Consider the following 13704-nt stretch of genomic DNA (forward strand, 5'->3'; position numbering starts at 1 on the left):
TTATGAATTGGTGGCAATTTGTTGAGTCATTTTATAAAAAGTTTGGAAATCTTCCTTTGGTGCATACTATTTGGAGTTTAGTGGTTTGGATAATTTGGAAGGCAAGGAATCTCTATTTATTTGAAGGCATTGAAACTTGTTTATTTCGGTTTTCAAATCTCTTTGGCTTCTCTTTTAAACGGATATACTTGGTTGTTTATCAGGGCTTATAAATGCATTAACCCCATCTTCGACTGAAACCTTTCATTCAATGGATATTATATCTTCAATACCTACTTGGGCTTACTCGCTTGCATCTTCTAAAAGTGGTAGAGCAGGGGTTATTTGGAGTCCGAATGGTAGTTTTGTCGCTGCTCGTGTGAAATTGGGTGGGCATCATTTGTTGCTCAATCCGAATTGGAAGTCATTTTATGATGCTCTCCAAATTGCTAGCACCATTGGAATCAAACATATAAAGCTTTTTTCAGATTGTAAGGCTGCCGTTTTTGGTTTGAATGAGGTGTCTTCTAGTTTGGACTGGATGTGTCTTAAATTAGTTCAACTTATTAAAGATTGTTTTCATTTGTTTGGTACTGTTAAGGTATGTTATATAGATTGATCTGCTAATAATCTAGCTGATTTGTTAGTCAAGGGCGCCCATTGTTTGGGCTTGTCTAAGGTCTAGTGGTGATGAGTAAAAAATAATTAACTGGGTCGGACCAAGGTCGGTCTAGCCATTTGGTTGAGACCAGTTCAAGAATTAATACCAGAAGTATCATAAACATCAATGAAGCCGACAGTTATAGAAGGAGACGTGATACCGTCAAACTCGAGATAGGCAATTGTGCTCTAGTTGGAAACCGTAACTAACTTACAAAACCCTATGATCGAACGATTAATGATGAAGTTTATGGAATAAATTTAAAAATCGACAGAAAGAGGTAAATCTTATGTAATCCATGCGCAATGCAAGGAAAATGTAACTAAATTGTTTTCCTCCATTCTCATCTTTCAATTAAGCTCTGCAATTTGCTAGAGCTCGATGGTGATTCACTAATTGATTTTAGTTTCAAAGGTGACTTCTCGACTGCTGAGTTGGCCATATCTGACATTATTTTGTAGGAATTCGTTGGTTGATTAATTTTTGAAACACGTCAATTGGTCACATCCACCAAGTTGTATAGTATGTCATATTTCTGTTCCTGTTTTGATGATCTCCCAGACTTATTTTTATGAATGGCTTTGATATTTGGCCAAAAATCATTTAGGTTGGTGAATATTTTGATGTTGGTTTTTATCTTATTGTTTAAACTAACTTAAAATATTAAAAGACAACATTTTTTTAATGTAAAATTGATCAGAGTTACTTAGGACCAAATTGACGGACTCTCTCTTCAATATATTTATCAACTTATAACCCAATTTTGGGGTCTATTCTTTCGTCATTGAATATAATGCCATACAAAATGTAATTCTTTAGATCATCTTTGCGTAGAATTTGGGAGAGAGATATTTGGTGAATGAAGTAAAACTATATAAATTAAGTTCAAAGTCAAAAGAAGGTAGAAAAATAAAAACATGATTAAAAAATGAATGGAAGAAGTAACCAATAGAAGACCTTTTTTTATTGATAAATACCAATAGAAGACTTTACGAGAGGGTTTTAATAGGGTTTTTACGAGGGTTTTTACGTTCAAGATGTTATATTCCATGGACACTCTATTTGCAAAAATAGAAAAAATATCAATTATTATTGCATCACAAATGTTTCTGGAAGCGATTTTTTTTTTATAAATTTCAATTTATGTTAAACAGATTATTGAAAACAAAATTTTTTTATCAAACAACTTATGATTGTTTTTATTTCGTTTCTAGAAACCAGAATCACGGTCAATGGTTTCATAAACAGAGATAAAGTTGTGGTTTTGCTTAACCAGTGGTCGGGATTTATAGCCAACCACATGGCGACAGTCCAACGGCTGCACGATGGTCCTGCGGGTAAATCACGCTGTACCGAAGCAATTCCGCTAAAGATGCCGATGTCGACTTAGTGTGGGTCCCGGGAAGCATTATAATATCATACTACGCGAGTGAGGATAACATTTTCTGTTCATTTTTTTGGATATTTTTGACTTTTCTGGGTATGATTATTGGCTGCGTTAGACCTTTTCTGCTTGGAACAAGCACTTGAGGATTCGGAGAAGAAAGGTCGGGCACTTGGGCAGAGACAGTCTTGTTGCTTTATTGAAGATAGTCTTCGTCCAGTAGCGTAAGTTGCAAGGTTCCCAGTTAATTTCTTAATCAACAAGTGAAAGAGACATCAATCTTTCTCAAATAATTCGCGCCTTTGATCAAGAAGGTATTTCTACGTTCGATTTACTCTCCGGTTCCGGCGTAAGAGATTCAATTCCTGAATTAGGGTTCTTGAATTTTCATTGAATCTTTGACCTTAATTCTCTACAAACGATTATCGAACACCACTCGATAATCGTTTGTAGTTAGGGTCGATTTGCTGTTTAGAAATATTAGGGATCGGCACCGGGTGGTCTGGATTGGATTCCTACCTGAATTTCACTTTTCGCAGATCGTAAAATGAAAATCGTGGAATTAGGAGCGGTGGAGTGTGATGAGAAAGATCTCGTTTCACGTAGGCAGATTGTTCGCGTGGATGCAAAGAGAGCGTTAGTTGGAGCTGGGGCGCGGATTCTTTTCTATCCGACTCTTTTGTATAATGTGTTTAGAAACATGACTGAAGCCGAGTTCCGATGGTGGGATGAAGTCGATCAGGTTTTGCTTTCCTTCAATTTGATCTTTCTCCCCTTTTCTCCCTCGTTTTCCTTGATCGATGATGCTCTTTAACAAGCGTTTATTTGTTGTTGAAGGCGGTGATTTCTGTCTTAATTGCTGTTTTGTCTCCTGTACCCGTTTCAGTTTCTTTTGCTGGGGGCTGTTCCATTCCCTAAGGATGTTCCACGCTTGAAGCAGCTTGGTGTCGGAGGTGTCATCACTCTCAATGAACCATATGAGACTTTGGTTCCTTCCTCCTTGTACCACGTGTGTAATTTCTGAACATCATGATTATCTTCTTTCTGTTGTCCAATGTTGATATTTGTTTTAAAGCGAAGCGGTCTCTTCTTGCGTTTGATTAATCAATGACTACATCAAGGATCAGCTTTATTTCGGTATCTATTTGCACTTATAATGGATGAATTAGCCAAATACATTCAAGAAGAGGTTCCTTAGTGTATGTTTTTCTTTCCTGATAGATGAGATTTAAGTAGAGTTTAGTACCAAGTTAGAATCATGGATGACAACTTTGCAATCAAAAGGCTTTAAGCTAACTATAACGAAAATCTAATATCTAGTTTGTAACTTTGGTCTTGATTGGTGATGAGGTGTTAAAATTTGATGAGACAGAGATTCTTCAAAGCCATTGTGTTAGGTATCTTGACTCAATCATAAATAAAAAAAAGGTGATGTAGAGGATGATATTTCCCAAAGAATTAGACTAGGGTAGTTCAAGTGGAGAGGTGCATCCGTCTTGTGTGATCGACGTATTCCTTGAAAGCTCAAAGAAAAATTTTACAGGATTGTTTTGCGAGCACCTATGTGTATGGTGTAGAATGTTTAGCTGTTAAGAAGCATCATATAGATAAACTCTGTGTGGTTGAAATGAAGATGCTAAGATGGATGAATGACAAAGTTAGGAAGGATAATAAGGAATGATCATATCAGAACTGGTCTATGAGTAGCTCCGCTAAGTAATAAGATTTGAGAAAGCCGTTTGAGGTAGCATGGTCACGTTCAAAGGAGGGCTGTAAATGTAACGTACAAAGAAGTGATTTAATCTAGATTGAAGGAATTAGAAGACCTAAAATGACCTTAAGAGAAGTGGTGAGAAATGATATGCATAGCTTAGGCTTTATATCTAGTATGACCTTAAACAAAGTTGGTTGGAAGGTAAGAATCCATGTAGCCGATTCTTGTTACTGTAGTATATTTCTTGATATTGGTAATCTGTTCAAGATGCTTTTTGGTTGTCGTTGTTGTTACTGTAGTATATTTCTTGATATTGGTAATCTGTTCAAGATGCTTTTTGTCGGGTTTTGGAGTTAATTTTTGCTTCTTCACTTTATACTCCTCTGATGAATTCCTCACTTTATACTCCGTTCTTGTTGATTATATATGATGGGGAAGAAAGGATAAATCATACCTAATGGTTGACGAAGACAATGGAAACAAAATTAATCTTCCCTCTCTTTGGTGGAACTTGTTAATATTCAAATAAATAGAGATTTTATTTGGCAATTTATCCAACACAAAGTGGGTAGAGTTTTTTGCTTGCAACTTTGCTGCAAAGCGCATTACAAATACATTCACAAATTCACACACACATAACATAATCAATTTTAGTATGGAAAACCTCCTCGGTGTGAAGAGGAAAAACCATGGGACCATAGTCCATCCCAAAATCCATTAATCACCAAATAAATGAAAATACAAAGGTCTTCTCTAGATAAAACTAGATAAAAACATCAACAATCATTAATAACAACAATTCTTGATATTCACTATCAATCATATAAACTCCAGAACTAAGAAATCAAGAAAAATTAATATAGATCTCACTAGACAAAGTCACAATTGACGTTCCAATGTCACTAGCTTAGAGAGCTCAAATGCCCAAACTAACCACTGGATTTGAAGAATAAGAAGTCACCAACCTTCTATCAAAAAATCAACTCAATTGAGCACCGAATGATCACCGATGAAGGAGTTGACCAAAATTGGACAGAACCTCTCAAGAACGGGATTCATTATATTCTTCTCTATTTTGGGAATTCTTTTTTGTCCTCTTCATTTGGTGCTTCTTCAAGAGCAAGAAAGCGAGTTAGACCCTCTTAAGGATCCAAAGAGAGAGAGAGAGATGAAATTCCCTTCCATAAACCATGTAGACCATCCTTCAAGTAATGGGCCATTCTCCACATGGAGGGAAATCCAAACCTAACAAATCTCCCCCTCTCGACTATGTGGAAGGATTTGTCAAGCTAATGATCAAACAACAAATCTCAAGCTTCTCCCTTAGTAAAGACTTTGTCAACATGTTGGAACGTGTGTGATTAGTATAGATTTTCGAAATTTCTAGTAACTTGGAATTTAACACATCCCTAGTTGAATGGTATCTCATGTCAATATGCTTTAATCTAACATGCAAAGTTGAATTCTTACTAAGGTGGATAACATTTTGACTGTCATAGGACAACACATATCCATTTTACTTAAAAGCAAGCTCCTACAGAAATTTCTTCATTTGAGCAATTCTTTACAAGCTTCTTTTGCTGCAATAAACTCTACCTTAGTAGTTGAAGGGGCAACACATTTCTGTAATCTTGATTGCAATGCCATAACACCACCAGCGAAAGTAATCAAGTAACTTCAGGTAGACTTGCGAGAATCAATATCCCCAACCATTTCTGCATTTGTGTAACTAATAAGAAGAGGTTTATTACTTCCAAAACCAAGCCTCAAATTTGAAGTACCACCAATATATCTCAAAGTTTACTCGACAACATTTCGATGTTCTCTTCTTGGATTTGAGAGAAGTGATTTACTACACCGATATCATAAGCTATGTTTGGCCTTGTGCAAACCATGGTATACATCTAATCGCATACTACAGAGGCATATGGAACTCTTTGCAGCCACAAAAGCTTGTAAAGAATTGGAGCAGATGAAGAAATTTTTTGCAGTAACTTGCTTTTAAGGAAGATTGCTATGTGTTATTTTCTGACAGTCAAAATGCTCTCCATCTTGGTAGGAATTTCACTTTTTATGTTAGGTTGAAGCATATTGATATGAGATACTGTTGGATTAGGGATGTACTGAATTCCTAGTTATTAGAAATTGAGAGAATCCATATTGATCACAATAGTTCGGACATGTTAATGAAGGGTTTACCAAAGGGAGAAGCTTGAGGTTTGTTGTTCGATCATCTGGCTAGCAAATCCCTCCACATAGTCGAGAGGGGGAGATTTGTTGGGTTAGGTTTCCCTCCATATGGAAAATGGCCCATTGCTTGAAGGATGACCCATATTATTTATGGAAGGGCAATTTCATCTTTCCTTTTGATTTCTAAAGAGGGTCTAATTGCTTACTTGTTGCTGAAGAAATAGTGAATGAAGGGAAGAAAATAGAATCCCAAAATAGAGAAGGAAAGTGAAAATCCCGTTTTTGAGAAGTGCTGTCCAGTTTCGATTAACTTATTCATCGGTTGGTCATTTGGTTTCTGATTGAGCTGATTTTCAGACAACATGTTTGTGACTCATTTCTCTTCAAATCCAATGGTTGGATCATGCATGTGAGTTCCCTAACTCAATGCGTTTGGGACGTTACTTGTGCCTCTGTTTTGGTGAGATCTATTTCAGTTTTCTTGATTTCATTTTGGAGTTCATATGATTGATGGTGTATGCCAAGAATTATTGTTCTTGATGATTGTTGATGTTTGCCTCTAGTTTTATTTAGTGAAGTTCCTTGTATTTTCATTTATTTGGTGATTAATGGATTTTTGGGTGGACTAAAGTCTCATGGTTTTTCCTCTTCACGCCGGAGAGGTTCTCCACATAAATTGTTTGTGTTTTGTGCATGTGAATTTGTGGATGTGTTTGTGACATGATTTGCTGTCAAGTTGTTAGCAAAAGATATTGCCCACTTTTTGTTTGATAGATTGCTACATAGAATCTCTATTTGTTTGTTTCCTAACAGGTTCACTAAAGAGGGAAGATTAATTTTGTTTCCACTGTTATTGTCAACCATCGCAGTTTTGATTTGTTTGTCTCTTCCCCATCAATATGAATCTGTTTTGTTGAGTATTTCCATAGAATTGTATTTTGGATGTACCTAGGATTAGTGCCTAAACTTAGAATATAATGGGCAGCTATGACTTAGAGATTGTCTAGTGTTCCGTCAGTCAGGCTTTGAGTTTGCTTATTTCAATATCTATATAGAATACTAGCATTACTTTTGTTTTAAATTTCATTTGCATCAGTTTCATAGTATACCAGAAAATTCAGCTCATCTCCCTTAAAGCTAACTATAGATCCCATAGATAAATTGATTTTCAAGTTTTCTTTTGGAGATAGATTGATTTTCAAGCTTTCTTTTGGAGATCTAACATTTATCTTTTATGGTTTTCAGGCTTATGGGATTGACCATTTGGTGATTCCAACAAGGGACTACTTATTTGCCCCGTCGCATGCAGATATTAGCCGAGCTGTTGACTTCATTCATGGTAAGTAAATCTTTTATAACCTCATTGGAACATAGTGGTGCTTTTGCTGCTATAACATGATTTTGTTTTTAAAGTTACTTTAATACATTAAACTAATGGGCTAAGCATGACAAAGGAAAGGTGATTTACAGTGAGTGTCTGCTTATTGGACTTTTTCTGGTTTTCCTCAACCACCTCGCACAGTTCTCAACTAGGCGACTCAATCAAAAGCCTTCTCGTTTTTCTAAAATACCTTTTAAGTCTCAACCTTGGGTAGCTTTGATAGGGCCTTTAGTTCTTTGCACTTTTTGGTTCATTACGTGGTTCATTTCCTCAAGCAACTGTCTTTCCATCAATTGACCTTTTTCGTCCCTTTTTCTATGGTATAGGTGAGTAATTTTAATTTTAGTTTTCATCTGCCCTCCCATGGAGCAGGAAGTAAGCCTGTGTACACTTCCCTCTCCCACACCCTGCAGCAGCGGGAGTCTTGTGCAATGGGTTGCACTTTCAATATGGGTTCCTTACACTTTCAGACAATCTGGCTGGATTGTCTCCTTAGAAGGCTTGCCTAAACGGGTTTTGTGTCAAAGCATAGGTAGGGCTTTCTAATGGATTTTCCTGTTAAAAAGCTCGCAAGTTTGGATGCTTGAACTTCTGAACTACTAATGTTGAGCTGATTTATAATCATCCTTTCTAATGGATTTTCCTGTTAAAAGGCTCGCAAGTTTGGATGCTTGGACTTCTGAACTACTAATGTTGAGCTGATTTATAATCATCCTCATCTATGAGCACCTGCTGTTGAATTACTAATGTTGAGCTGATTTATAACTTCTTTCTTGGTGGTTGAGCTGATCGTCTGGATCTCAAACTGATGTCTAACTTCTTGAATCCTTGCTTTCTTAACTATCAGTCTATCAGTGTGCTAGTTTTAATTATGATTTGTATATCATTCCCTTTTCCTTGTGCTGGCTCAGAAAGACCTGAGCCTTGTATGCAGAACCTTTTTGTGATAGGTGCTCTAGAGTTGATGGGTGTGACAAGCCACATTTTAATTGGAGTCCATTGTCAATTTCTAGCAATGTGCCTTAGCCTAGGAGTACTAGTTTATATTTATGCTTTTGCTCCTCCCATTTAAATTTGTATTTATTGTAGTTGTCAAACAGATGCAAGCAGTTGATGACTCAGTAATGCTTGTAGAATATTAGAGTATTGAATTTGATGATGCTGTTTGTATTTTCTGATCTTGAAATGGAATTTTTTTGTGATATTATTTAGAGAATGCATTATGTGAAAGAACAACTTATGTTCACTGTAAAGCTGGGAGGGGTAGGAGTACAACCATCGTACTTTGCTATTTGGTAAGATCCCTTCTTTGTGACACTTTTTAACTACTGCCCTGGTTAAGTTCATATTTGGGTGCCAGGAATCAATGCCTTCTTCAAAAAGGTGTATTTTGCATTCATGAATGTTTATTTAACCAGAAAGAGGTAGTCAAATGGAAACTTGTCTTCATTTGTTTTGGGTAGATTCTGATGTTGTATGCATGTCAATGTTGATGACGTTATAGGTGAGGTATAAGAGTATGACACCTGCTGCTGCATTGGAATATGTGAGATCAAGAAGACCTAGAGTACTGTTAGCTCCTTCACAATGGAAGGTATGCTATTTTCCATCTTCACAAAATCTTTGTCTTGTCACTCTTGCTTCAAGATTTTTTCGTTAGTCCTTGTTCTGGTGAGGGAACCTGTTGAGACTTACCTTACTTGGTGAGACATCAACTCTGCTTCAGTATGGCTGTGGTCTAGTTATTGCTGTGGTTATTAGAACTTTCCATTTTAATATATGTTGCCTTCCTGTCTGTTCTTTGGGACTTTGACCCAACTCTAATTTTGGCAATAACTTGATTTATAGTTCTTTTTAGTTATTGGTAACCAGTTTCTTTTTTTTCCTGTCTCTTTTTTATATTTCTTAAAATACCTATGTAGTTGGGATTTTGTTTGCTATTCACATCTCCCAACTGTCAGCCTGTTAACAACCAAATTCAGTTGACATGCTATCCATCTTGTCATGGAATCATCATGTTGAACTGTAGTCTAGTTTGTGGACAATTTTCCAGTTTTATTGTAATGCTTGAAGAAAGTCCTTTCAAGAAGTCATATAACAAACTGGTCAAGGGCCAAAGATTGCTAACTAGAAGGCTGAAGGTGTTATATGCTGTTTACCACGTAGATTTTATGTATCCCATTTATGGAATTCCACTAGCATCCAATGGCAGGAATACCACATCTTTACTTGGTTTGGGAGTAGTAGGTAGGATGTATCCTTGGTTCAAACTGGAGATCCTATAAGTCAATGGAAGTCAGCCTTCTCAGATGAAGGTCATACTCTAAAAATACTCAGAAGCATCTCGAGAGATTCCACGAACTGGGCCTCTTTGGGTGTGCTTACATGAGGTGGGTAGAGAACCCAGTGACCTTGTTATGAGGATGCATGGAAGGGATGATGGCTACATTTTTCAATATTCTATTGTTGGTAGGGAAATCAAGGGTCATTTGAGAGTAGTACCTCTCAGTTACCTGTTGAGAGGATTTCTTTCCTATATTGGTATGAACTTGTCCCACATTGGAAGCCTCCTGTTGGAGAGGGCAACAACAGAGGGGATAGAGGAAGAAGGATTATCATCCCTTTTATGTGCTTTCTTACTGTCACAGCTGAGATAAGTCCCCACCAGAGTCTTTGAATTCTGTTCTGGTGGCAATTCTGTTTTGGGCTTTGTCTTCCTGAGATCGGTCAAGGGGATCTAAGGAGATCCGGTCAGCATATCATCTCCTTCTGTTGAGGCAATAGATGTTCTCTCAGATTGGCCCCTTGGCCTGAGCTTCATGCAGAGACAGAAGCTTTGATCTTCCAGGGTGAATTTATCCCAAAATTTCCCGTTGTGTTTCCAGAATTTGCCACTGAATTTTGAATTCAGTTCAACCATTAAAGCACTGCAGATTGCTGGAGCATGAAGAATGAGATAAGCTTTGACCAGAAACAGGAGGGGAGAGAGTGAATCATCAAGGGTCTAAAATTTTAAGAAATAAAATAGAGGAAACAAATGCATAAGGAATTCATTGAACAGGCTATCAAAATCATTAAATGCATAAGGAAGCTTTTGGTTGTGTAATTCTGCAATAGCATGCTTTGGTTTTGCAATCTAGGTGCACTGGGAACTAGTTCTGTGGAATCTAATATCTACCTAACAAAATTTTGGTTTCCTTGAGTTGGGACTTGAATCTATCTAAAAAAGTGGATGGTTACCCTGAGTTTGGGGCTTCAAACTTTTATGCCATGACTCTCTTCTTGTTTCTTTAAATTAATTGTTTTATTTTGATCATTTTTTTTATTGTTTTATTTTATTTTTGTTCGATGACTCCTTTAGGAGAAAACCTGATAGGATGGATTCCTTTCTTTTATACCATGGCTCATTTAGGTGGATGTGGTTTTGTGACCACTATTGAGCTGATCTAACTCATGAATTAACATATAATTGTAAAACGTTGATCTACAAGATCCAATGGGGGCTAAGTGATATAGGTCATTCTTTGGATCACTCAAAGAAATGCTTCATTGGAAATTCCACTGTCCAGCAGAAAAATGACAAAACAGCAAGAATTTCTTCTCTAGAGTTGAATACAAGGTATTTGCCAGTAACTTGACCCTTGAGTTGACCACACGAAGTGACACTGGTTTCAGTTGAAGGTTTTCTGTTTTTGCATATAGGGGAAAATAATGGGGGTTTTCTAACTGGTTCCCTCTTTTTCTTTTTTTAAAAATTAGTTTTAGATTAATTAACAGGTGTTTGCAGGATGGCCAATTTTGTCAAAATAAATTTTATTCTGAAGGTTACTGTCCGAAGTTATCTGCTTTAGTCTTTTGTTAATGTTTGAAATCTTGAGGGTTGCATGTAAGAATTCCCCCCTTTTTTGTTTTTGATGTTGGACCTTTGTATAGTTAAAGAATAAAAAACTAGCTTTCCCACAGTTCCAAGATTTGTTAAATCTGGTTTATGTTGAACGAGTTATGTTCTTTTCAAACTTTATTTGGTGTGCATGAAATGCTAAAATTGCTTCAAATGGAAATAGTCTTCTTTAAATGTCAAAGCTAATGACTATTTTACTGCTCTTTTGGTTTTTGGAAGTGTCTTATCATTTTAAGAGTTATGGAAATATAAAATCTGAGAAATTTTCTAGTGTTAGAAAGTTGTAAAATACAATTTTTTGGTGTTAAGAGTGGCAGTTGATTTTCTATCCGTTTTGGAATTTTATTATTTTTTTTACTATTTTATTGCATTCAAGTAAGGGTTATTTGCTTGGGTATGAACATATCTTAAGTAAATGAAACATTTATATTAATGATATTTTGCGTAAAACAAAGGCGTTCAGTACCACTAAATCATAGTAGTCTAGATCACCAAAATCCACTTGGATGCCTTAATGGTGCCTTGACAGTGTTCCAATTTCCCTGAGCTGTTTTGGATTCACCTTGATTTTCCAGGAACACTTGCAGCCAACCATTTCTGAATCTAATCTTCCAGAGCCAGATGCAGATCTCAATAGACAGTTATTTGTGCAATTTCTGGGACAATGTCATTTGCAACAGAGAGGGATATGAGCTATGATCCATCACTAAATTTTCTAGTCAATCAAGCTCCGTATTAGAATTCTTGGATCTGTGACCAAATCTGCTTACCATGCATAGTCTTTAATCGTGAGGAAGAAGAGTCCGTTGATTTGATTTTAAAGACTTGCTTCACCAGTATTTTGTTTTATCGAACTTCACCAGTATTTACTAGTCTTTAAGTTTTACTTCATAATTCCTCTCTTCAGATTTCAGTATAGCCCTCTTCTAGTTTCCTATTCCACTTTAAAGCCTCACTTCTGCTTTACACTAAATATATATTTTGAAATTTCTGGTGAGCATAGAGTGATCTTAGGGTCATCAAACCCTATACCTGCACCAGGAGCTCTCAAAACCTACTGAATCGAATAGCAGGACACTGAATAGGGCTCTAAAATTTTATTCATCTAAATTGTGATTGAGCCTTAGCTTGTACAAGCTTTATAAAAATGAAATAATAATTGCTTGCTGACTGGAAAAGTTAAATTGCATATAGCAGGTGAGTCAAAAACTAACAAACTAAGCCCACAAACTGGATGGGGACACCATCAAGCAGTTCATTCTGGTATTTTCTTGAAGGGGGTCTGTGATGTGCTCCTTGCTTGTATCATTAACCCACATGGAGCCAGCGTCTTGAAAATATTCTGCCATTTTTAATTCCCAAGCCCCCTGCCCCCTCTTACTTATTCATGACACATGATAATATGCAGGCTGTCCAAGAGTATGGAAGGTGTCTTGGTGATATTTCTGCACACTCTCCAGTAGGGGATGAAGTTCTAATAACAAAGGCCGATTTGGAAGGTTACCATGGACCTCGCAATGATGCTGCTGGTAAGGAATTGATCAGCGGTTGCAGGTCAACAGGAGCTAGGCCCATGATAGCAAGACTTTGTTGCCTTTTTGCATCCTTGAAAGTTTCAGGAGGCTGCTGCACATCACATGTTGGAAGGGTGCCACAGATCCGTGCTTGTTAGGCCCCAACAAAGAGAGATGGTGGCAGGACATCTTCGGCAAATTTTGGTGTACCTTGGGTTTCCAGTGTTCTGAGAGAACCTGCAAAGTTTGTGTATGATTGAAAAATATTTAAGTGGAGAGTTATGACAAGTCTGTATATTATACTTGCATCAGATCTACCTTTTGGGATAGATTGCTTGTAAATATGAAAGTACCTCAACCGACATTAATGCTACAGCAATGTTTTGATTCGCTCACAGGTTAGTGAAATGTTGCTTGGGGGTCATCTACTGTGATGCAAGTGGAGAGGAGGCGCAAAGTTATAGTTACTAATAATTTGTGGTGTATCATTCTGTGTGTGGCTTAAAAGTCTCAATCGTGTATGGAGAAGTGAGTCCCAGGAAAATTGGACATGCTTTTCCTCAATCTAAATGGAGCTTGATCCCATGCGAGAGAGACTGAGGGGAAACCCGGTAAAACAAGATTCTTAGCTTCTGAGGCTTCTTTAGTAGGGTTGAAAATCCAACAGCTTTTGCAAAGGGCTTTGAGGTGCCTGCGTTGTTTGATGTTGAACTTAAAAAAAACAGAAGCAGTGACAGGTGCTCTGATAGTTAGAGCTGCAGGTGTTCGACACTGTAGATTGGTCCCGTGGAGCCATGAGCCCTTGTATTATTATGATTTTTATCGAGTGTTCAAGCCAATCTACCAATACCAATTTCTTAGCCTTCGGTTGGGCTCTAAGCTCATGAATCTTGATTAAGGGTTAAACAGAACAGGCCAAGCTAACCAACCCCATCTGGGCCAAATAATATTCCTTCAGCTAATGGGTCTTGGGTTCAAAA

At 37.1% G+C, this 13704-nt stretch overlaps 1 protein-coding gene across 3 annotated transcripts; it reads left to right on the plus strand.

Moving 5' to 3' along the window:
- Nucleotides 1–2135: 2135 nt before the first annotated feature.
- Nucleotides 2136–13327, plus strand: LOC149018330 (phosphatidylglycerophosphate phosphatase PTPMT2-like). 3 transcript variants are annotated; one of them, XM_089152620.1, is made up of 7 exons: nucleotides 2136–2248; nucleotides 2564–2766; nucleotides 2911–3033; nucleotides 7174–7267; nucleotides 8522–8604; nucleotides 8814–8903; nucleotides 12619–13327. In XM_089152620.1, exons 2-7 carry the CDS (start codon nucleotides 2572–2574, stop codon nucleotides 12880–12882), a joined length of 849 nt encoding a protein of 282 aa, XP_089008746.1. In that variant the 5' UTR covers nucleotides 2136–2248; nucleotides 2564–2571; the 3' UTR covers nucleotides 12883–13327. The 3 variants fall into 3 exon arrangements, with proteins under 3 accessions (XP_089008746.1, XP_089008744.1, XP_089008745.1); XM_089152618.1 differs by having other exon boundaries at nucleotides 2136–2338; nucleotides 12619–13323; XM_089152619.1 differs by lacking the exon at nucleotides 2136–2248 and having other exon boundaries at nucleotides 2347–2766; nucleotides 12619–13324.
- The last annotated feature ends 377 nt before the right edge of the window (nucleotides 13328–13704 follow it).

Source organism: Hakea prostrata, chromosome 4, assembly GCF_041222555.1.
Source record: "Hakea prostrata isolate BN-2017 chromosome 4, UWA_Hpros_2, whole genome shotgun sequence".
In the NCBI taxonomy this organism is placed as follows: Eukaryota; Viridiplantae; Streptophyta; class Magnoliopsida; order Proteales; family Proteaceae; genus Hakea; species Hakea prostrata.

Excerpts from the sequence above, each read along its gene's own strand:
- LOC149018330 (XM_089152620.1), top strand. The coding sequence starts at position 2,572 with ATGAAAATCGTGGAATTAGGAGCGGTGGAGTGTGATGAGAAAGATCTC. Across the intron at positions 3,034-7,173 it reads TTCCTTCCTCCTTGTACCAC|GCTTATGGGATTGACCATTT; the intron begins GTGTGTAATTTC and ends TATGGTTTTCAG. Across the intron at positions 8,904-12,618 it reads TAGCTCCTTCACAATGGAAG|GCTGTCCAAGAGTATGGAAG; the intron begins GTATGCTATTTT and ends GATAATATGCAG.